Source organism: Prionailurus bengalensis, chromosome D3 (assembly GCF_016509475.1).
Source record: "Prionailurus bengalensis isolate Pbe53 chromosome D3, Fcat_Pben_1.1_paternal_pri, whole genome shotgun sequence".
In the NCBI taxonomy this organism is placed as follows: domain Eukaryota; kingdom Metazoa; phylum Chordata; class Mammalia; order Carnivora; family Felidae; genus Prionailurus; species Prionailurus bengalensis.
The window spans coordinates 14194327-14218519 of record NC_057356.1 but is presented as its reverse complement, the minus strand read 5'-3'; the positions used below and the strand labels follow the sequence as shown (position 1 = coordinate 14218519).

At 50.6% G+C, this 24193-nt stretch overlaps 1 protein-coding gene across 1 annotated transcript in view; it reads left to right on the top strand.

Annotated features, from left to right (window-relative positions):
- Positions 1-24193, top strand: part of KSR2 (kinase suppressor of ras 2) — a 423945-nt gene that overhangs the window by 347920 nt on the left and 51832 nt on the right. Inside the window, 5 exon segments of the mRNA XM_043557708.1 lie at positions 2213-2378; positions 9607-9648; positions 10311-10383; positions 14128-14176; positions 16104-16471. Of these exon segments, the coding sequence (XP_043413643.1) occupies positions 2213-2378; positions 9607-9648; positions 10311-10383; positions 14128-14176; positions 16104-16471 (698 nt within the window).

Genomic DNA, 24193 nt, shown 5'->3' with positions numbered 1-24193 from the left:
CTGTATCCACTCGCCATCTGTGTTGTGATATCGTGCTATCATTTTGCAAGATGCAAACATCAGAGAAAGCTGGTGAAGCCTGCATGAGATCTCCGTTACTTCTTTTTTTGAAAAACAATTTATTTATTTTTGAGGGAGACAGAATGCAAGTGGGGGAGAGGCAGAAAGAGGGAGACACAGAATCCAAAGCAGGTTCCAGGCTCTGAGCTGTCAGCACAGAGCCTGATGCGGGACTCAAACTCACAAACCTCAAGATCATCACCTGAACTGAAGTTGGACGCTCAACTGACTGAGCCACCCAGGCACCCCAGATCTCTACTACTTCTTAAAACTGCGTATGGGGGCACCTGAGTGGCTCAGTCAAGCGTCCAACTCTTGGTTTTGGCTCAGGTCATGATCTCACGGTTCATGAGATCGAGCCCCACGTTGGGCTCTGTGCTGACAATGCAGAGGTGGCTTGGGATTCTCTCTCTACCCACCCACCCCCAATAAATAAACTTTAAAGAAACTGCATGTGAATCCACAGTTATCCCAAATAGAAAGCTCAATTGCAAATTATGTCGTCAACATAATCACAACCATTGGTTGACAACAAAGTGCCTCAGCCCAGTGGGAGGGGTGTAGGTACATTCATAACCTCATTGAAACTTCACAGCGGACCCAGCAGGTGGGTGTTCTTAGCCCGTGTGAGGGACAAGGAGAGACTGAAATTCCCAGAAGTGAAGTCACGTACTTGGAGGCAGGGGGAGTGAGTGGGCTCTGGGAGGGTGACATCACAGCATAGGCACCCGTTGGGCATCTGATGGAGAATGCCCGTTTCCTGCCCCCCTTCTTGCCCTCCTGTGCTGGTTGGTGTTTCTCACACTGACTCTGGAGTTTGGCAGGTAAACGTACCTGTTGTAAAATAACCAGGTCCTACAAAACCATCCCCAGGCACCCGGAACCAGTCAGAGTGATGGACCTCGGAGTGATAGAGGGACCAAGTGACCACTGTCTCGTGAGTGGACAGATTCAAGTTCCAGCGATGCTGGGATTGAGAGGCAGGAATCCCTTTTATATGATGTCGAGGTGTGCTGGCATTATTCCCACTTTACAGGAGGCAAAACCGAGGGATGGAGAGGTTAAGCGTTTTGTCCAGAATGTATGGGGAAGGGGTGGCTATGGGATTTGAATCTGGGTTTGCCTGACTCGGGCTCCTGCTGGTTTTAGTTTCCTGGGGCTGCCTGAACAAATGACCACAAACTGGGCAGCTTAAACAACAGACCTTTTTCCCCCCTCGCAGTTCTGGAGGCCGGAAGTCTGAAATCAAGGTGTTAGTGTGGGATTGGTTCCTTTTGGAGGCTCTGAGCGAGGATCCATTCCATGCCTCTTCCCTAACCTCTGGTGGCTCTGGCAATCCTAAGTGTTCCTTGGCTTATAGATGCGACAGTCCAGTCTCTATCTCTGTCTTCATGGGGTCTTTTCCTCTGTGTGTGTCTCTCATTTTCCACTTCTTATAAGGGCACCTGGAATGGGATTCAGGACCCACCTGAATCCAGAATGATCTCCTCTTGAGATCTGTACCTTAATGACATCTGCAAAGACCTTTTTTCCAGATAGGCTCACGTTCTGAGTTTCCCAGGGGGCAGGTCTTTTGAGGGACACCATTCAAGCCACTACCCTGCTCCTGATCCCACCGCCGCCAGGGCCCTTCTGAGGGTGCACGCGGGGGTTCCGTCTTCGGGTTTGCTTAGAGCAGGTTCGGGGCCCAGCAGAGGCCGCGCCGGCTCTGCCTGACACGTGAGGGAAGATGCTTTCGCGTTCTCTCTGGAGCGGCCAGGCTGTCGATTCTTTAATAAACACTTGGGAGAAGAGGTGTTGGGATGGAAAGAGCACTCTGGGCACCTCGGCGTGGGACTTTCCAAAATCAAAAAGGCACAGGGAGCTTGGCTGTCGCCTCCGTGGCTTTCATTATGTGGTAACCTTTCAGTCCGGAGTCCAAACAGCGGACAGGAAATTGATGCCAGAAACTGTTCCTTCCACAGCTGGATGCAACCCAGCTTGCAGGTGGGGATGATGAAGCAGGTGGGACTTTAGAAGGTTCTGGTGGCTGAGGAAAGGGGGGGGGGGACTAAGGATGCCGGGGTGGGGTTCCTTCCTGCTTGCTCACTCTCACTCACGTGCCTCTGCATCTCTGCCTGCCCCTGTCCCCTGCCCTGTTTTCTTTCCGCAGGACCACATCCCTGTCCCTTACCAGCCGGACTCGAGCAGCAACCCCTCATCCACGACGTCCTCCACGCCCTCCTCGCCAGCACCCCCCCTCCCTCCCAGTGCCACGCCGCCTTCTCCCCTGCACCCTTCCCCACAGTGCACAAGGCAGAAGAACTTCAACCTGCCAGGTACCTTTGCACTTGGGGAGTCGCGGGGGCCGCGGGTGGGGGAGGATGGGTTCGAACCAGAGCCGTGTCCAGCCGGTCCACGCTTAAAGGCGATGGGTTGAAGAGATGCGGGTGAGTCTTACTATGTTCAGGTCAGTCACCACATACTACTTTATCTGATCTCAGAGGATGAGATAGATGAGAGGATCCAGAAGGTTCTCCCAGCTCATAAATTCCAGAGTACCTAGCTGTGGATCTGAGACTGTGCACTGGGCTATGAGATGCTGGAGAAGCCACTCATGAGATGTTTTGGCTTCTTGGCCTCCTTTGTCATTCGACTTAAGAAAGAGATCTTTCTCTGCTCAGGTGGGCCAGACCTAAGAGTCTTCCTACCTCTTCTGAGGTCCTGCCCAGCCCACTTCCTCTTCTAGGGCCCTAAGGATTTTCTAGCTCAGCCATATTTGCAGCACCACAGCTGATGTCAGGAAGGAGGCCGGTGGGATGAGGTCTGACTTGGCCGTGGAACCAGAGTCTAGAACGGCGTTGTTCCCTCTGGTACTCTCTAGCCACCTGTGGCCGTTTAAATTGAAATGAATTAAAATTAAATATAGTTAAAATTTTAATTCCTCAGCCACGGTAGCCACATTTTAATTACCCATTAGCCACTGGTGGCCGGTGGCTGCCATATTGGACAGTGCAAACATAGAACATTTTTATCATCGCTGAAAGTTCCACTGGACAGTGCTGATCTAGGGACTGATTTCCACCTAAGCCTGCAGGTTTCATGCAGAGGGAAAAATCCCCGGTCCTGCGGTCACGGGTCACACTTCCAAGCCTCATCAGCTATGACGGAATGACCAGTAGGCAGATGAAGGCCCAAACCCACACCTGGCCAAACCCAGATACAACTACCCGTTGAAGGACAAGCTGTCACCTACCCGCACTGTTTTGATCTGGGCTAAGTCCATAGGAGGAGGGCACATTTTGAAGTCTTGCAAGATTGGGATTTTTTGGTTACGTTCAAGCCTGAGGAAGTCTTGTATCTGTCTGGTGTGAGGACCACTCACTCACTGGGCAGCCACCAAGGACCATAATGTGAGTCACCAGCTGGAATCATTCCAGCAAGTGCCTCCCAGAGTCAGTTAGGCAAAAACCGCCTGCTGTGTCCACAGACTGGGTGCTCCCCCTGCCACCTGCAGGATGGTCCATTTCTGCTTCACTGGAAGGGGGCAAATGCAAGAAGGGCGCTTTGACACTCCATGACCCTCCCTCCGCCCCAAACCTGGGGGGAAGCGGGTCTGGGCGCTTTCTTACCCCTGCTCCATCCCATTCCCAGACACTGACTTCAGGGAATTTCCCTGGAAACTGCTGCCCTGCTTCCTTATGGGCCAGGGGCTGGGAGGGGACCTCTGAGGGGAGACCTGTATGTCAGAGTGCCACAGCTCTTTCTGTCCCTAGAGGACTCTGCTGGTGAGAGACCTGGCTAACCCAGGGTGATCACTGTTTCCCTTAGCTCCCTCACTCTTTGGGGCAGGGTCCCCGAGGACGGGTCCTTGCCCGTTTGCTGCTAGCCTGCCAGCGACCCGCACCTACTCCAGAGCATCTCATGACGGTGACGTCATTTGGGGTGTGGGCTGAGGGGTCCTCCGAGGGCAGGCACTTTAGAACAGCAGTTAGGAGTATGAGCTCTGGAGCTGGGCTGCTTGGGTTGAAATCCCAGCTCTACTGCTCAATCTCGGCGTCGTGCTGGAGCAAACCAGTTACCTCTCTGTGCCTCTGTTTCCTCATCTGTTAAATGGGGATAATGATAAAGGCATCTACTCCATAGAATCGTGGAAGGACCACACCTCATCATACATGTACCAAGTTGAGCAGAGCGAGTGTCTCGCTGAAGGTCTTGACACATGCCAGCTGGCTCCATTATTACATAAACATAAGAATAACAAATTGCCATGGCTACCATTTCTGGCGTTTCTCATCATCACTGCTAATTAATAGGGGCGTAATCCGAATTGTGGAAATCAAGATGAAATCCTCCCATACCCTGGCATTCAGAGCAGGGATCGAATTAATCCTTTTTAAGGAGGTAATTTCACATTGTCTATCAAAGTTTTATAGGTACGTTCCGTGGACCGGTGATATGACTTCTAAGACTTTATATACAGATATGCTCGCATAGGGTACGGGGATCTGTGCATAAGGATTTCATTGCGATAGTGAAAACTTTGGACTCAACCCAAGTGGGGAATGGTTAAATACAATCAAGAGAGGAATGGTTGAATACACTGTAATATATCTACATAACCAAATATTCAGCCACCCTTAAAAAGAATGGGGTGGTTCTTTGTGGATATCCTGACATGCAAGGTGTCCACAATGTGTTGTAAATGGGAAAACAAGTGATTTGCAAAGCAGTTGGTATAATAAAATCCTATTTATTCTAAAATAATTATATATAGTCGTATGTTTATACGCATGTGTATATATACTTGTCTATTTGTATATGCACAAAAAAGCCTGCAAGAACTTCCTGGCAGCTGTTTCTAAGAAGAAAAATTTTATTTTATGCATTGCTACAGTGTATAGAGTACCAAGGAACGCACCCGTTTTATAATTGAACAATAATCACAAAATGCAATATTGAAGTGGAAAACAAAATGGGACCTTCCAGAAGAGCAGCCAGACCTTCTCCCTTGACTTAGGAGGTTTTAGCAAAATTCCCTCAGAGTGACAAGTGCCTGTCTTGTTCACACAAGGTCCTAGTCACCCGTCACACCCTTGACTACAAGCCTCTTGTTGATGGGAAAGGCAGCTGTGGTTATGGTTCCCTGCCAAATGTTGGGTTTTTGAAGACTATTCTGGCTAATACCTAGGCATCATAACGTTCTCAGCATTGACTGATACCTAGAACATTCTTTTCCAGAAGGGTCTATGGGGTTAACAGGCATCTGGCTCACATGTTGACCTCAGGACATACGGAAGAAGGGTTTTTAGTTGGAAAACGAAGCGCGTCAGGCACAGGCTTGGTAGGATTTATGATTGACCTCCTTGTTCTCCGCCACTTGCTTCTGAATTCTGGGGCCATGTTTGACATGGCAGGTGGCTTATGGGTGTGCTTCCTCCCTTCACTCTGCCCTGATTCCGTCTTTATACTCCACAGTGCTCCTTCCCTACCATGATTTTGTTCGTTTATTAACTTATTTAGTGTCCGTGTCCTCTGTGACAATCAGAATTATCAGCTTCGTGAGACTGGGAAACATGTCCGCTTCATTCACGCTTCGACACCTGAAGGCCAACACATTGCCTACAGCTTAAGGCACTAATTAAATGGGGTTTTTTCGAATGAATGAATGAATGAATGAGCGAGTGAATGACTTGAAATTCATGCACTGCCCAAGGCTGCAGATTTTTCTCTTCAAGTCGTTTTCTGGCCCTCAGACTGCATCCATCATAAGACGTGTTTATTGAACATCTACTATGTACCCGTGGTATACAAGGCACTAGGTATAGAGCCGTATGCACACCAGACATGCCCTGTTTGAGTTTCCAATGGCTGCTGTAACAAATCATCACAAGCTTAGTGACTTAAAAGAGCCCAGAAGTATCTTTTGGGATGAGCACTGGGTGTTGTATGGAAAACAATTTGACAATAAATTTCATATATTAAAAAGAAAAAACAGCCCAGAAGTACTATCTTACAGTGATGGAGGTCCCAAGTCCAAAATCCGTTTCACTGGTGTCCACAGGGCTGGTTGCTCCTGAGGTGCTAGGGAGGAATCCACTTCCTTGCCTTTCCTGAGCCTCCAGCGGCTGCCTGCGTTCCTTTGCACACGGCTCCACCGCACTCCCACCTCTGTTTCCGTGATCGCATCTCTGACTCTCTAACTCTGACCCGTCTGCCTCCCTCTTGGAAGGACCCCTGTCATGGAAGCGGATGTAGTCACAGTCTCCAGGGATTAGGATGTGGACGTCTTGGGCAGAGCGGCCTCACTCGGCCTGCCACAGCCCCTGTTCTCAGATTCATCATCAGGAACGAGCTGTTCTCTGGCACACGGAGGGGTTGAGGAGGGAGGGGGCTGGCTCTGTGCGTGGAGACCTTCGCCAGTGTCCCTTTGCCTGACCCCTGTCCCTTGTCAGAGCGGTTTTTGCTGTCCCTCGCCCAGCTGGCGCTCCATAAAAGAATGTCACTGCTGGCTATCCTTTGCTGCAGACACCGAATCCCCCGTCCCCGCTGGGGAGGGAAGAGATCAGCTAAGCTTCTTGAGAACCCTGGGTAGTTTTCTCTTTTTGAATTTTAGCGTCTTGTTGACTGCGTGCGATGAAAAAACAAAAAACAAAACCTAAGTTATCTAACAGAAGAAAGAAAGGTCCTTGAAATCCTGGAGGTTGGTTTTGTTTTAAAGCTTTGCTCTGTGACCTTGACTGAGTTGCTTCTCACCCTGGGCACCTCATTTTCCAGAATCAGGAAATGCATCCGTTTGGATTCCAACTATCTGGGATATTTGGGGATTGCTGTGCTAGGAGAGAGTTGATTAAGTCAATAAACACGAGTTGTGCACCCACTGGTACCAGGCCCCTCTCTCTGTCCTGGGCAGTTAATAAATCAGTTCCAGCCTCGGGGGCGGCTAATGACTTCGCTCTTTGAAACCGACTTTCTCTTAATTATAAATCATTCTTGTCTGTTTATTAAGAGAGCTTAGAAAGATATTGGCTTATTCGCTGCAGCGAATGCTTATTCAGCACCACTATGCACTCTTATCTCATGGAATGATGATCTCAGCCCTGCGAGGGAAAGACTGTGATTATCCCGTGGAAACTGAGACTCGGAGAGAGCTGCCCAAGCTTTTACAAACAGCCAAAGGAAGAGTGAGGATTCAGCCCTACAGGATCAGCCTCCTACTCCTGCTGTCCAGCTCATCTTTGCTTTAAACCGGAAGTCAACAAAGTTTTTCTATCACGGGCCAGATGGTAATATTTTAGATTTTGTGGGCCATATAGTCTCTGTTGTTGCAAATATTCAGCTCTGACGTCATAGCATGTCGGCAGCCAGAGACAGCATGCAAATGAATGAATGTGACTGTGTTCCAATAAAACTTTATGGACAGAAGCAGGTGATGGTCCAGATTTGGCCCCTGGGCCATGGCTTGTCGACCCCTGGCCCCAGCCTCTGAACCACTGCAGTAATGCTTGGTGAGTCAGCTTGGTGAGTCCTGTCCCTGCGGGTAATAAAATTGCTTCTGGAAGCACGTTCACCAGTTTGGACTCCTATCTGACCCCATTCCTGCTCAGTGTGGCCTCTCCACTGCCCACGATACCCTTGTCCCCCACCCCTGCTCCAGGCCCTCCACCCCACAGGAGTAAGGGGTAACATTAGGAACCTCGGGGATGTCCGGAACCGGGACTAGGAGTAAAATGAATTGTGGGTGAATCAGCAGTGAAGTTGAGGAAATTTCTTTTTTCCCTAAATACAGAAATTAACCCATGCTTGTGGTAGGCAGAATAATGGTACCCCCAAACTCACCACGCTCTAACCCCAGAATCTGTGGATCTGTGACTTTATAGGTGACTTGACTTTGCAGGGATGATTAAGTTATGGATCCTGAGGTGGGAAGATTACCCTGGATTATCCAGATGGATCCTAAATGTAACCACAAGGGTCCTTATAAGAGGGAGACAAGAAGGTCAGAGACGGTAGGTGGTGATGTCAGGACAAGGGGAGCAGAGACTAGAGTCGTGGGCTCAGAGCCAAGAAGTGCAGGCAGGCTCTAACAGCTGGAAGAGGCAAGGCATGGATTCTCCTCTGGAGCTTCTGGAAAGAACCAGCCCTGGCGACACCTTGCTTTTAGCCCCTTATGACTTATTCCAGCACCTCCGACCTCCAGAACTATAAGAAGATAAATGTGCTATTTTAAGCCACCAAGTGTGTCGTAATTTGTTACAGCAGCAACAGGAAAACTAATACAATGCTCAATGTAGAAAATTTGAAAAACACAGGAAATGCATAGTTTCCCAATTTTGTTGAGATGGAATTGACATATAACATTGTATATGCTTAAGGCGCACAAGGTAATGACTTGATATGTATGTGTGCTGGGAAATGATCACCACAGTCCAAGTTTCTACCCAACACCACACACAGTTACAAATTTTCCTCCTTGTGATGAGAACTTTTAAGATCTACTCTCAGCAACTTTCAAAGATACAGAACAGTAATTGTGAACTGTAGTCACTATGATGTGCGTTACCTCGCCAGGACTTCATTTGTCTTCTGATTGGAAGTCTGTACCTTTTGACCAGCTTCAGCCTGTTCCCTAACCCATCTGGTTGTTTCTATGAATTTTTTTTTTCAAATTCCATGTGTTAACGTGATCTCATACAGTATCTTTCTCTGTCTGACTTAATTCACTTAGCATGGTGCCCTCGAGGTCCATCCATGTTGCAAATGGCAGGATTTCCTTCTTTTTTTTTAAGACTGAATAGCATTCCATTGTATGTACATGTGTACATGTAGTGTGTGTGTGTGTGTGTGTGTGTGTACGTGTACGTGTACCATTTGCTTTATCCGTTCACCCATCAGTGGACCCTTGAGTTGCTTCCATGTCTTGGCTCTTGTAAATAATGCTGCAGTGAACACGGGGGGGTGCAGATTATCGTTCCAGGAATAGTGATTTCGTTTCCTTCGGATATATTCCCAGAAGCTGGATCACGTGGTAGTGCTATTTTTTTTTTTTGCGGCACCCCCATGCTGTTTTCCCCAGTGGCTGTGCCAGTTTGCATTCCTACCCACAGCACCCCACTCTTTCCCCTTTCTCCTTCCCCTCACCACACTTCTCTTTTCTGTTTTGATAGTAGACATCTTAACAGGCGTGAGATGATATCTCATTGTGTCCTAAAGGATTTTTTGAAAGCGTCTGTAATCAAAGAGGGGAAAAAATGACTATTTTAGATTATGGTTTCACAGACTTTTCTCTGTGTGTATGTGTCCCTGTGCAGTTAACAAAAAATGGGATTGTGCTCTGGGTGACTCTCTGTTCTCCGGGAGCTGCCCGTGGGAGGGTTGGCTTGGATGTCCAGAGCTCTGCTTCCTTTATACATGCTCTCAGCCCCTTGTCATTCAGAAGGTCTGCAGGAATCTGGAATCCCTCGAGGGTGGGCAGGGAACCCATGTGGTGGCTGTGGGAACCCAATCTGTTACTTGCAGGGACAGCTCGGGGCAGTGCTCACGTTGGTATTTTCCTTCTTTTGCCAGCGTCCCACTACTACAAGTACAAACAGCAGTTCATCTTCCCAGGTGAGTCCGTGCACGCTCAGGCCCTTCTGAACGAGCCTGCCGAGGTGCGTGGGTTGCTGGAATGGATGAAGGCGAAGGTTGTTGGGATGGGCAAGCTCAAAGAGGATGGCGGTGGGACCACTAGACCCCAGGATAATGGTGGGACGTAGAGGTGGAAAAGGAAAGACTGGGAGGCCCCAAGGGCACAGTGGTACCAAGGAGATCCCAAGGCTCAAGGGCAAGGCCTGAGGAGGTGGTCTGCAATGGAAGGACAGGCCAGGGTAAGGAGGGGTCCAGAGCCCACGTGGCAGGGGAGAGGTGGTCAGAGGTGAGTTGGGCACTGGGAGACGTGAAACCAAGTGGCCTCACCATCCCAAAGAGAACTCAGGAGTTGGGGGGTGATTCGGAGGTGACCAGTGGATGCTTCGGGTCAGAGGCCTGGGGTTCTGGCAGCCCCCTAGTCAAGAGTGGGGCATTCGGTTCAGGATGTCATCTTAGAACCCTGGCGCTTCTGAGCAGGAAAAGCATAAGTGATTGAGGAAGGGGCAGAGGGGACTGGCCAGCCCCAGGGGCACCATGATCTGGTGAGAAGTTACTAGCTGCCCCATCTCCCAGCAATGAGGTCTTTGGGGGGAGACTGTGGACTCCATGTTGGATTTCTGACTCTCACGTCTGCCTCTCAGATGTAGTGCCAGTGCCAGAGACGCCGACCCGGGCGCCCCAGGTCATCCTGCATCCGGTGACCTCGAATCCAATGTAAGTGGAACAGAGATCTCCTTCTCCTGTCCTGGGTCTTCAGTCTGCTCAGGGTCACTGTCTTCTGTCTTCCTGGTCCTGGAATTGATGGGGCGGGATACGGAGGGAGAGAGAGACACGGGGAATGACTCAAGGAGAGGGAGAGGATGACAGCCTCCCTCAGCCTAGGCCCAACAGGTCGTCTGTGCTTTGTGTCCTGACCCTGCTTGTCAAGTGTGATTTCCAGGGGCTGGACCGTTTCCTCAGGGTCCCCAGACTTTTCTATGATCAGAAAGCTAACTTTCGGTAATAGCTAGAACTTAATGAAAGAACTGTCATTCTACGTCATTGTCCCTCCCTTTAAAAAGAATAATTTAGGCTGATACCAGGGATCAGCAAACTACAGTCTATGGGACAAATCCTGTTTGCCCCTTGTTTTTATAAATAAGGTTTTATTGGGTGGCTCAGTCGGTTGAGTGTCTGTCTTCGGCTCAGGTCATGATCTCATGGTGAATTTGAGCCCCGCGTCGGGCTCTGTGCTGACAGCTCGGAGCCTGGAGCCGCTTCAGATTCTGTGTCTCCCTCTCTCTCTGCCCCTCCCTCACTCACACTCTGTCTCTCTCTCTCTCTCTCTCATAAATAAATAAACATTAAAAAAATATATAAATAAAGTTTTATCGCAACACAACCATGCCCATTCGTTTACGACATACTATCTCTGGTGGCTCTCAGACTACAGCAGAGTTGAATCGTTCCCAACAGAGACCATACAGCCTGCAAAGTCTAAAAGATTTACTCTCTGGCCCTTTACAGACCAAGTTTTCTGGCCCCTGGTTTATACCATTATAAAAATAATACAAACTAATTTTGGGAAATGTGGACTGTTCTGTAAAAAAAAAACAAACAAACAGGGAAACTAATCACTCATAATCATATCACCCTTAGAATTTTGATGTGTGCTCTGTCTCTCGTGTTTTTATATACTTGTGACTCATGATATATGCCCTTTCCAGCCTGCTTTGTTATCCCTTAAAAAAGCTATAGCATTGCATTTTTCATGTGATCTCAGACTCTTCATTGACCTTGGTCTCCATGGCTGTAAAATACTATTATCGATATAGAACAATGGCCTTAACCATTTCCCTCTTGCCGGATCTCCTATCTTCCCATAGTTCACTGTTGTAAACAGCACTGCAGTGAATGTCTCTGTACGTGGCACCTTTGGCGTCCTTGGGACACACACTCTCTTTCTCGGTGGGGTATTGTTTGTGCAGCCGCAGTGAAACCACCTTCCTTGACTTAACTTCTTCGGCCGATGGCCCAGGCGTAGGGCATGCTGGAGACCTAATTTCGATCCGACCGGTTTCCCAACTCACACTTTTGCCCATTTGGTCGTTCCTCTGCCTCCTCCCTAACTGCTGCGCCCTTCCTGCCCCATGTTACGGACTTTGTTAAAGACCCAGGTGGTACATCCGTGAAATCAAGGGGGCAGCAGTTTGCCAGGGAGGTGGTGCTGACTTCCAGCTCCGGGTCGTTCCTCTGCTGCACATAAGCCAATTCCACAATGTGTGCAAGACGAACTCCGGGTTATTAACTGGCAGTCGGGGAGCGCCCGCGAAATACGGCGTCGGTAGCTGCTTGCGATCTGCTTAAAAGTGCGTGGAGTGACGGCCACTAACACTTCACAGGAAGAAGTAATTTAATCGCCCAGTGACTGTAATCACGCCTTGATGCAGGCAGAGGAAGGCTGCCTGGTTTGTTGGGTGAGGAGGGACTCCAGCTGCCTTGTTCCACCCGGATCTCCCCAAAATGCCAAGTTCCCGGCAGATGTTCCCGGGGCCGGCTGGGCCGTAAATGATTGGTTGATAGGAAAGCAGAGGGCACTTTGTGACCCACCCTTCTCTCCCCCTTTTGTTCTTGCAGCCTCTCAGACTCCCTCTGGCCAAGAGCCCCTCCCGGAAGTGGGTTGGCTCTGTCTGCAGGGTCAGCAGCCTCTTGGGGTCTCAGGGTTAGGAGAGAGGTGGCCCCTCAAGTGAGGGGGTGGGTAGGGGCCCCTGCTAAGCTTCCAGAGGTGTTCATTGTGATTCCTTCCTGCCGCCAGTTCTGTGCCTTCGGCAGCCCAGTTACAGTCTCCCCACTGCACTCCGTAAACACATACACCTCCTCTACTCCGAAAACACACCCCCAGAAACACCTCTAACACACACTGTCCCCCACGTCCCCGTCACATGCCATGTGCTCCAACACTCCCCTCACGCCCCAGTACGTACCCAGCTGTCAACACACGGTGAGCCCCCCGCATCCCCCACGGGGTACACCCAACTCACGTGTGCCCAGAACAACCCCTGCACAGAGCACATCCCATAATACCCACGCAGTACCCAATCTATACTTAGTACTCACACACGCAAACACACTGATCCCTCCCAGCCCTGCACTCAGCCTGCGCCCACGCTCAGAACAGCTGCAGCTCACGAGCTCAAGACTGCATCACACTCGCGCACGGACCCAAGCATACACGTGCGCGTGCTCCCACCTGTGTCTTCCAGTCCTTCCAGATACGGTTTTGTTCGTTCTCACTCCACGCATCCCGGTTCACCGTGATGGGCAACATCCAGCCAACTCAAACACTGCGAGTTTTCAAACCACATCCCATAATCTCTCCGGGGAATTTCCATCATGCTCCGTCTATTCAGTTCATGCCTGACTTTTGGCCCGTGTCACTTTCAGCCTTCCTGCACGGTATCTCCGTACTTGCTTTCGTCCCTTCGGTAGTAACATAATAGTCCCCAAAGTCAGGAGCCACGCAGGTTTCGACTCTGTATCCCTCGGAGGGCCTCGCCCCGTTCCTGACACATGCAGGTCTCCCCCACTATCCGAAAGTAGAGCATTCCTACAAAGCCTTTCATAAGCCAACATGGTGTCATGCGAAGACGCGATTATCATTCATTTATAATGCAAAAATTGACGGGTGTCCCCAGACCTGAGAACTTTCTCCCTTAGGCTTCTCTGATACCTTAGGACGCATCTTGCTAACGGATGCACAAAATAAATCGAGATAAAGCACAGATGCTCATGGATACTGCTCAAAGGTGTGGAGGCTTGAGGCTGAGATGCTGAGGGTAGTGCCCAGGGAAGGAGCTTGGAGGCATCACTCACACTGCTCAGGGTGCCCGCTGCCTCCGTAATGGCTCGCGGCAAAGCAAAAGCTGAAGGCAACTTTCGCTTGTCACCCTTTTCCACAAAAGCAAAAGTCCTCTTGGAATTTCTTTTGGTCAGCAAAACAGACACCAGTGTAGATCTTTCATAAAAGCAAAGCGGCATGGCGCCGACTTTCAAAAAGCAGGGGGCGGGGGGGGGGGGTACCTGTAATCCCGAACGCTAAGGTTCTTCCAGAAGATTCCGAACCCGAGTGAACGTTAGAGGTCTCGTTCATTCTTTCCTAGCACACACCCAGAGTTCTGAGGATTCTTCCACCCGTGGCATTAGGCCAGTTTATAAGGAAGCTGCTAGATTAGTGGAAACCAAAGCAAGAAAGAAAAATGAGCCCTGAGCAGCCCAGAAAGTCTGTTGAAAACAGTGTCCTTGTCCTCGCTTCTTCATGGGGAGGTTATGGATTAGTTTCGACGCAAGCGTTGAAGTGGATTTTGAGATGAAGGCTTGATGGCCAGGGCTTCTCGTTCAAGGACTCTTGATACGCGGCTAAACAATACACACACCTACCTTTTCACGTGAGGGTCACATCTATTTTTCTTTTCTTTAAAGCTTGGAAGGAAATCCATTACTTCAAATTGAACTGGAGCCAACCTCAGAGGTGAGATTTGGAGAGAGTGATGCACCTGTTTCCCTGGGGTTGCCCAGCGCTTGGCAGAGCCGATGGATGTCTTTAATGACGCGGAGGGCTTGGGGCGGCGGGCGGTGGGGTGGCCCTGTTTTTGATGGACGTTCTAACAAGTGGGGGCCCCTCCCGGCACCAAGCCTAATGGGCCGTTATACGGTGCGCATCACGGAAAAGCTAGCTGTGCAGACGTTGGCAAGAGATTTACATTCTTAGCGGAAAAATCAGCCTAGGTCCAGGTGAGTACCAAGGGGGATGTGCCCCACTGCCTTCCAAAGAACACATGGGAGGAGGCAGAGTCCTGGGGACACCGAGCCTGGCAGGCTTTTGAGAATGGTCTGGGGCTTCTTCTCATCCGCCAGAACTTCTGGAGAAATAAACGAAGTGTCCTGGGTAAGAACCATGGACTCCTCAGCCCTGCGGGTGTGCCCCGAACTGAAAGGAATAGAGCCAGGGTTTCCAGAGAAAACCAGGTCCTTTCGGCAGGTATTGTGGCCGTTGAAAAATTATCCCTGGGGAAGCCAGTGTTTCCTGTGTTGTTTCTCTTGAGTGGGCCGCGAGGGGCAAGTTTGCTCAGGTTTGGGCTCAGGAAGACCAGCGGCCAGCCAAAGGGCCACTGCCTCAGGCTGCTTAATCAGCCCCCAAGCCTCTGGGAATCCCCACTGGCTGGGGTGCCTGCTGCTCCCTCACTGGAGCTAAAGAATCCGTGGGGCAGGACACTCCCAGCCCCCATGCTGGGAAGGTGGGTCCCTGGCCCTTGAGCGGCTAATGATCGTGGTGGTCACGCCTAAGTGTCCGGGGGCCCTGTGGGTGTGCTGGATAAAAATGCGAATTTCTGGCCCTGGCCTGCTGCTTTCTGATTGAGCAGCTCTGGGTGGGGCCCAGGAATCTGCATTTTCCCAGGAAGCCCAGTCGCTGTTGCATACGGGTGGTCAGGTCTGTGCAAGGAACTTAACAGCCTTTCGTGTCATTGGAAACCTCACACCATCCCCAGGGGCAGATTTTATCAGCTCCGCTTTATGACGGGGGAAAAAGGAAGTCTCAGAGAAGTCCCGTGGCTTGCCCAAAGTCACACAGAGGCCAGATTCCCGCTCATTTCTTCTGATTGTTAAGCCCATCCTATCAGCCAGCCTCTCTGCCCTCGCAGCTGCATAGGAAGCCCGGGTGTCTGGCCCGTGCAGAGTAGCTGTGACCTCTCCCTTTTTCTGACTCATCCATTCCAAATTCCCCGGGGGAAATAAAAAAGGCACTCTCCATTGAGGATCGTCACATGTTCTGTGCAGACAGCTGAGGCACACGTAGTTGTGCCTGTTGCCTTTATCACACACGCGTAAGGAGACAAGCCAAAACATCACGGTAGAATAGGAGGGCGTTGGATATTAGGAGTTGAGACACCTGAGGTTTAACCCTAGCTCTGCCTGGCTGTGTGATAGAGAGCCGGGCATCTCCCAGGGTGACCAGTCAACTCTGTTTGCTGGGACTGAAGGACTTCCCAAGGGGACTTTAAATAATCTCTGCACCCAGTGTGGGGCTCCAGCTTACAACCTTGAGATCAAGAATCACATGCTGTACTGACTGAGCCTGTCAGGTGCCCCCACCAAGGGGACTTTCAGTGCCCAGACCAGGGAAGTCCCAGCAAACCGGAATGGGTGGCCCCCTAGCATTTCTCTTCCATGAACCTCAGTTTCCCCCTTAGCACAGGAGCGTGGGATTACCACGATCTCCCTTTCAGCCCCTTCATTGTATACGATTCTAGACGAGAGTGGCCTGCACTAATAGGTCTGTGTGCACACCAGCCGAAAATGCACATAGAGACGTGTCCCAGTGGGACCCAGTGGGACCTCGTGGGAAGGCGGGGCAGCGTCAGGAGCCACTCTGACCGCTCTCCCCTTTCTGCCCACAGAATGAAGAGGGCCACGACGAGGCCGAGGAGTCAGAGGACGATTTTGAGGAGATGAACCTGTCCCTGCTCTCAGCCCGGAGCTTCCCACGCAAGGCCAGCCAGACCAGCATCTTCCTGCAGGAGTGGGACATCCCTTTTGAGCAGCTGGAGATTGGCGAGCTCATTGGAAAGGGCCGCTTCGGGCAGGTGTATCACGGCCGCTGGCATGGCGAGGTGGCCATCCGGCTGATCGACATCGAGAGGGATAATGAGGAACAGCTCAAGGCCTTCAAGCGGGAGGTGATGGCCTACAGGCAGACGCGGCATGAGAACGTGGTGCTCTTCATGGGTGCCTGCATGAGCCCACCCCACCTGGCCATCATCACCAGGTCAGTCCTGCCGGGGATCCCCACCCGTGGGTCCGTCCCCAGAGCTGTGCTTCTGGCAGAGTTGAGAAGTGGGGGTTTCCAGTTGACTCGTCGTTCTGGTGAATGGAGCGTCTCCAGCTCTACCGATTCATAATTGTGTGGTTCTAAGACTTGAGAGTCCAGGAAGTGCTTTTGATGGTAAAACTCTTTGGCAGAGCAGGGCCACGGGGAGAGCACTGAATGGAAGTTAGGAAAGTTGGTTCTAGATCCCCCCCTGCCGTGCCCCGAGTGTTTGTGAAACAATATCGCCGAGACTCACTGTCTCCATGTGTAAATTGAACGGATTGGGTTAAATCGGAAGTCGGCAGACTTTTTCCGTAAAGGGCCCAGTAGAGAATAGTTGTGGCTTTATGGGCCAGACAGTTTCTGTAGCAACTGCTCCACTCTGCCACTGTGGTGGGAAAGGAGCCCCAGACAAGATGTAAGTGGATGTACGTGGCCGGGTACCAATAAAACTTTACTTATAAAAGCTGGATTTGGCCCTCGGTCCCTGCTGTGCCGATTCTGGACTAAGATTCTGACAGCTGTTACTCTGGCTTTCGTTAAAGCAGCAGATGACATGTGGAGAGCTTTACCATTGCTATCTTAAATATCCAGGGTCCGCGGTCGATACCTGCACAGAAGAGGTAATTAACAGAGAACTGACATTAAGAAAACGTCAAATGATAGCAACTTTCCTGAACTTGCTCTCTAACCTCACCCAGTGACATGAGGCATTGGAAAAAAAAATAGCTTTGGTTTCAGTCGAACAGTTGTGAAACTATCCTTTGGTGTGTGTTTCACCTCTGGCTGCTGTTCTCCTGTTGCATCAGGACTGGCCACAGCAGTGCTGTTCTTGGTATGGCCTGTGATGCCAGGAGTCACTTTAGGAGCTGTCTGCTTCCCACTCTCAGCTCAAGCGATAAGATCTCAAACACGCAAGCCTCTCCTCTCGGCAGGTGCGTAGCAGGAGCTGTGAGCTCAGGGAAGAGCTGGTGTGTTTCGGGTCTGTTCCCTTGTGATACAGAGCATCCTTGAGTCCATTTATAAGACCTCAGTGGTCAGAAGAAAATGGGTATTGTCTGTCATCATTGATTATGCAGATGATGGATTGACTGGAACCCATGTGTCAGATGGTAAATGTTTTCAAAGGATTGGATTTCAGGAGATGGCTCTTCAGTCCTTAGACCAGGGTAAAAATGGTCATCCTCCACTCTAAAAAGGACAGAAGAGGCTCTCAAATAACCAGCTCAGATCAGATTTAAGGGCTGAGCTGTTCCCATGAGGTGAGTGTATCAGTAAGCTTTTGCTGAGTAACAAATTACCCCCAACACTCAGAGTTTTCCTCTCTTCTGTGGACAGTTCTTTGCTGAGCCAGGCCCAGTAGCTGGGCTCTTGGATATGTCTGTGGTCAGCAGGCAGGTCAGACAGGGGGCTGGTCCTTCTTGGATGGCCTCATTCACATGTCTGCAGGTTGGCAGGTTATCAGCTGCCGTGCCCCGATTCTCTTCCTCATGGTCTCTTATCCCCCAACAGCTTAGCTTGGGCTCATTCCCATCGTGGTGTCAGGGTTCCAAGTGAAGGAAGAGGTCAGGCCCTGATGGGCAAGGGCCTTTCCCTCCTCTATCTGTGTTGCATTGGCCGATGTACATTGGCCAAACCAAGTTGCATGGTCAACCTAGATTCCCAGCACGAAGAAACAGACTCTGCCTCTGCATGGGAGGATTTGCAATGTCACGTTACAGGGACATAGATGCAGGGAGGGGGACAGTTTGTGGCCACTTCTAAAACCTGCCACCACTCCTTTCCTCCTCTGTGATCTAGAATGTATCATTCTTGTGCAGAGCCCTTTACTTGGGGTGCATGGCGCTGGCCTTCTGCCCCACTGTTCCCACCAGTCCATCACCCCAAATTTCTCTCTGGTCAGCTCCTCACCTTCTGGCTTGTTAACTCCTCTTTTTTACATCCCCAAACTAAAAATTTGAAATCCACTATCTCCTCTCCTTACCTGGCTCTTCTGAGAACCTCTCGCCTCCCACCCTCTGACTTGCTTGGCGTTATTGGTGGATCCCAGTTCCCCGAGCCTCCCTCACCCATTTCCCAAGGGCTGGCTAATTGGAAGTGGACAGATTCAGTTAGCAACCATCCTTGAAGAACGAGTGGTCATTATGAAAATGTGTCACTCATCCCGTAAGCCAGCTGCGTTTCTGGCCCTTTTCTATTATGTACAAACTCTGTGGCCCCCCCCCCTCCCCGAGCACCATAACTGCCTGCAGATTTCGCAAATAGCGCAGCCTTTTCCTGGCACCGTGATAAAGACTCTGCAGCTTTGGGACATGTAATTGGTCTCTGAAGTGTTTTGGTATTTTGCGTGAAGAAGCCAGATGAGCCCCCGAGTGGCATTTATACCATATTATTGTGTCATTACATATTTATCTTAGGGAGCGGCCCTGTGCATCCCTCTCTCCCATTTAGTACCGTCCACTTGTTGACCATCAGGTCTCTTCTCTGAACGTTCAGTTTGAAACCTGGTATTCGAGTAATTGGATTAATCACCTGCATCCGCATAATTGGCTGGCAGAGGTTGATGGTTGGACAATAGCCAACCAACTGGAACAATTTTTGGACCCTGGATTTATTTTACAGAGAACATAAGACCAGATAATTACCTGGCATATTCCGGCTAAATTCACAATGGCGTGTTCTAGCCAATTACTTAGTAATTATCATCGAAGTTAACAAGTATTTCTAAGATTAGCTTCCTTGTAATGCGATGTGTATGGCTCTTGGGGAATGAGTAATAACCAACTAGTTACCCAATTGCTATACCCACAAATACAATTAGCCGCAGGATTGCTAAATCGTTTCACGATTGGGTCATTGTGAGATTATTGCTAAAGCTATTGGCAGTCTGCGCCATCGCTCATTTTAAAAACTCCAAATGGAATTCGAAAGCCGACAGAGTTGAATGAAAACACCTCCCATTGTTCTGCCTTGCTGCAGCGTTCCCTGGGCCTCAGTGTCCCCATCTGCTAATGAGGAGGTAGACATCGACGCTTGTGGCAGGGTCCCTCCGACTCTGACAAAATGCTTTGGTTCTCGGGGGATGGGCTGGTTTGAGAAGCAGCCTGGAACAGCTCTGGAGCAGGGCTTCTGGAAGTATGGTCCCCCCGGGGCCCCTGCGTCAGAGCCAGCAAAGGGAAGAAGGTCTTTTAAATGCAGATGCTTGGGTGCTACACCTGTATTAGTTTCCCAGGGACATTGGGATTAGCACATACTTGGTGGCTTAAAATGACACACGTTTAGGGATGCCTGGGTGGCTCAGTGGGTTAAGCATCCTACTCTTGATTTCGGCTGAGGTCATGATCTCAGTTTGTGAGTTTGAGCCCCACGTTGGACTCTGTGCTGAGCCTGGAGTCTGCTTGGGATTTTCTCTCTCCCTCTGTCTCTGCTCCTCTCTCTTTCTTTCTCTCTCTCTCAAAATCAAATAGACATTTTTAAAACAACACACACTTATTGTTCTGCAGTTCTGAGATTGGAAATCCAGAGTGGGTCTCTAAAGTGAAGGGCTGTTCTCCTTTCTGGAGGCTCTGGAGTAGAACGTTTCCTTGTCTTTTGCAGCTTCTAGAAACATTCTTTGCATTCTTTGGCTTGTGGCCCCTTCCTCCATCTTCAGAGGCAGCATCGTAGCCTCTTGCTTCCATGGTCACATAGCCTTCTTCATGGTCACAGGTCTCACTCTTACAAGGACACTTGTGATTGCATTTAGGACATAGCCGCCCAGAAACACCTCTCATTTCAAGACTCTCAGCTTAAAATGTTGTTAATGTTTATTTATTTTTGAGAAAGAGACAGTGTGTGAGCTGGGGAAGGGACAGAGAGAGAGAGGGAGACACAGAATCCGAAGCAGGCTCCAGGCTCCCAGCTGTCAGCACAGAGCCCGACGCGGGGCTCAAACCCACGGACCGCGAGATCACGACCTGACCCGAAGTCGGACGCTTAACCAACAGAGCCACTCAGGCACCCCTCAAGACCCTCAATTAAAATCACATCTACAAAGTTCCTTCTGCAATATTGAGGTCACAGTTTCCAGGGATTAGAACCTGGATATCTTCAGGCTCCAGTTTTCAGTCTATCACATCACCTTGGACCTAGTGAATCAAGTCTGTTTGTAGGTTAAGACTTTCTAACCAAGCCCCCCCAGCCCATTCTAATCTGACTAATATTTGGGAACCACACCCTAGGGAGTATTACCAGGGAGTACCTACTGTGTACCCAGCATAGTGCAGAGGGAAATGGAAACAGGGAAGTTTTTGAAAAAAAACAAAACAAAAACAGACCAGACAAAATTACAAAATAATCAGGATCTCGGTGGGAAGAAATTTATTTATCCGGTGGTGACAGGAACATGGACCAACCTACCTCAGTTGGGTGCCATGGAGACAAAACCAAAGCAAAACGCTACAATTGACGTCGCCGGAAGGGCCTCATTAGGGGGGGCCTGACCCCACTGAACCATCGGGGCCATGTTACAGATGTGGAAACTGAGGCCAAGAGAGGAAAGTGGGGCCAGGACAAGAGCACAGGTCTCTGTGAATGCACTGCACCGTCTGACAGCTTGCAAACCCCATCGTCCCCCAAAGCTTGTCCATTCAGTCATTCATTCATTCACCAGATACTTAGTAAACACATTACGTAGCAGACACTTCTCTGGATGCTAGGGGATGATGGTGAGCAAGACAGATGTGGCCCTTGTTCTCAGAGTCCTGTCATTCTAGTGGGGGAGACAGACTACTGCTAAGTAGTAATGAGATCATTTGAGTAGGATCATTTGAGTGTGTTGAAGGAAATAAACCAAAGCTGTGCCTCAGAGGGACGGTGGGGAGGGGGACTGGAGTTATCTTAGGCGTGCATTGTGTGTGGGAGGATCCAGGCAGCCTCTCTGAAGAAGTGACATTTGGGCAGGGACCGGAGTGTGAGGAGCCAGCTGTGCAGACAGGGCAGGGCACACCCAGTGGAGGGAACAGCACGTGCAAAGGCCCGGGGGTAGAATGAGCAGGATGTGCTTCAGACTGGAAACAAGACTGTGGTGGCAGAACATGGTAGAGAAGGACGAGAGGGTAGCTGGTGAGGAAGGAAGCTGGCGGGAGCCAGCCTGGGGCCAGGAGGGGTGCTCACGCCTGGTTGAGGCGGGCACTTTTTAAAATAATACCAATGCCTGCAACAGTCCCTCAGCCTCAGCTCTGTGACATTTATAGGGGTCTGGCCTGTGCGCTGTAGAATGGTTAGCAGGATCCCTGCCCCCTGCCCATGAGATACAATGGTACCAAGTCCCTAGTTGTGAGAACCGAAAACGTCTTCAGATATTGCCAGGTGTCCCCTGGGGCAAAGTCAGCCCCCAGTTGACAACCAGTGCCTGAGAGTCTCTGATTTAATTAGTCCGTATAGGCCTGGGGTTTCTGTACAAAACCTCCCCACATGACTCTTTCTGGCAGCTGGGAGACCCCCCTGAGACCCTCTCCTGTAACGGCCTGGAACACTGGCGAGAGGTCTGGATTTTATGCTCAGGGAACCAGGCGGGTGGTGGGCCGGGGAAGGGGGAGGGGTGGGCAGGAACTGGTGTCTTCAAGGACAAATAAAACTTGAGAAACTCCCAAAATAGAGGGCGGGGGCCCAAGGGGAGTATTTTGACAGCCGCCGCCCGAAGCAACAAAAGCTCAAGGAAATGTCAGTGTATCGCCCCGGCTTCCCCCTACGGTCAGAGCAGATGACTTCACCAGGCGCCAGCGTTCTTTCCCCGCAGCCCAGCCCACTGCCCGAGGCCAGACCAGACTGGGAAGCGCTGGGTTGTGAGAAGCCCCGCGTGCATGGTTGCTGTTTTGAAGGTATGCACCAGCAGCGGGGAAAGCCACCGCTAGGGAGGGAGAAACCGCCCCCTTCTTCCCAGAAAGGTATCACAATGTCCCAAGGCTCTCATTAGCTCCCGCTGCAGCCCCTCCAGCCCCGTCTCTGGAAAGGAAGAGACGGTGAGCTTCGGGGGGCCGGGCAGAGACTACAGCTCCATCACATGGTTCCTTCCCTTGCACCTGCAGGAGGCACAGCTGATGCTCATGTCTGAAACCATTTCCCTGCTTGAGGGGCATTTATATTTAATGTGGATAAATGCAGAGCACCCAGAGTAAACCAAAAAAAAAAAAAAAAAAAAGCAGCAGATTCCACCAGCCTTCAGCAAGTGCTTCGCTTCGGGCCAGGTGCGGCGATCTTCTCCCATTTATGATTGTGCCCACTTAACAAGTGGGAAAACCGAGGTCAGACGGGCGCAGGGAGCCCCCTGCCCGGGTCATAGAACAAATAACTGAGAGACCCTGGAACGGAGCAAACGTGTATCTAAACATCAGGCCAGTGTGTTGCTTCTTTGCCCTGCCCTGCATCAGCCAGGGCAAAGGGAGTAGGCAAGAATCTATCGCGGGAGTTCGCCACCGCTGATCACATCACACTTACCTGGGGGACTTGGCAACCATACGAGAGCGAGGCCCCATCTTAGTTCAACGAGCCAAAGCCTCTGTCTTTTTGATTACGTTCCGGAGGACGAGATACACCACAGTTTGAGAGCCACTGGAGTTTTAAACTGGTTTCATTTCTTGTGGCTTTGATTCTGTGTATGTACTGAAATGTCCTGTAAGCGCTGTGGGGCCAGCACACACACACGCGCACACACACACGCGCGCGTCTTGCATATACACTCCATGTTACACACTTTCCCTCTCTTGCTCTTCCTCTTACAAAACACAGTTACTCACTTGCTCGTTCCCTTCAAAAGACTCATTTTATTAACATCAGCAGTTCACTAAGTTCCCATAGCCCATAAGCCCCCCATCGCCCTCCTCCAGTCTTTTTCTAGAATCCCCAAATTGTTTAAAGCCATGCTTCATAGTGTGTGGACCCCTGGCTAGCATCACCTGGGGACTTTTTAGAAAAGCAAATGTAAGGGGCGCCAGGGTGGCTAATGGTTAAGTGTCCCACTCTTGATTTCGGCTCAGGGCACGATCTCATGTTCAAGCCCTGCTTCAGGCTCCTCGCGGAGTATGGAGCTTGCTTGGGATTCCCTCTCTCTCTCTCTCTCTCTCTCTCTCTCTCTCTGCTCCTTTCCTCTACTTGCTATCTTACTCTGCAAGGGGGAAAAATTTGTTTAAAAAAAAAGGGAGAGAAAGGCAAATGTAAGACAGGGGCGCCTGGGTGGCGCAGTCGGTTAAGCGTCCGACTTCAGCCAGGTCACGATCTCGCGGTCCGTGAGTTCGAGCCCCGCGTCGGGCTCTGGGCTGATGGCTCAGAGCCTGGAGCCTGTTTCCGATTCTGTGTCTCCCTCTCTCTCTGCCCCTCCCCCGTTCATGCTCTGTCTCTCTCTGTCCCAAAAAAATAAATAAACGTTGAAAAAAAAAAAAAAAAGAATCCCCTCCCTCCCAACCAGAAGCTCTGGGGGTGGGTCCAGCTCTCTGGGTGTTAGGAAACCCTTCAGGACCCGCTTCTGTGCACTCGAGCTCAGAGCCATTGCTCTAAAGAAACAGGTTCCCACCTCCTACCCTGAGTGAGCAGACTTTTCTGCTGCCGAGAGCTGCACACCCCGATACCTCCTGCACCCTCACCGAGCGATTCTGCCAGGCGACACTGAGAGGTGAGCAGCTGGGTCCAGAAGAGGTGAGGGCC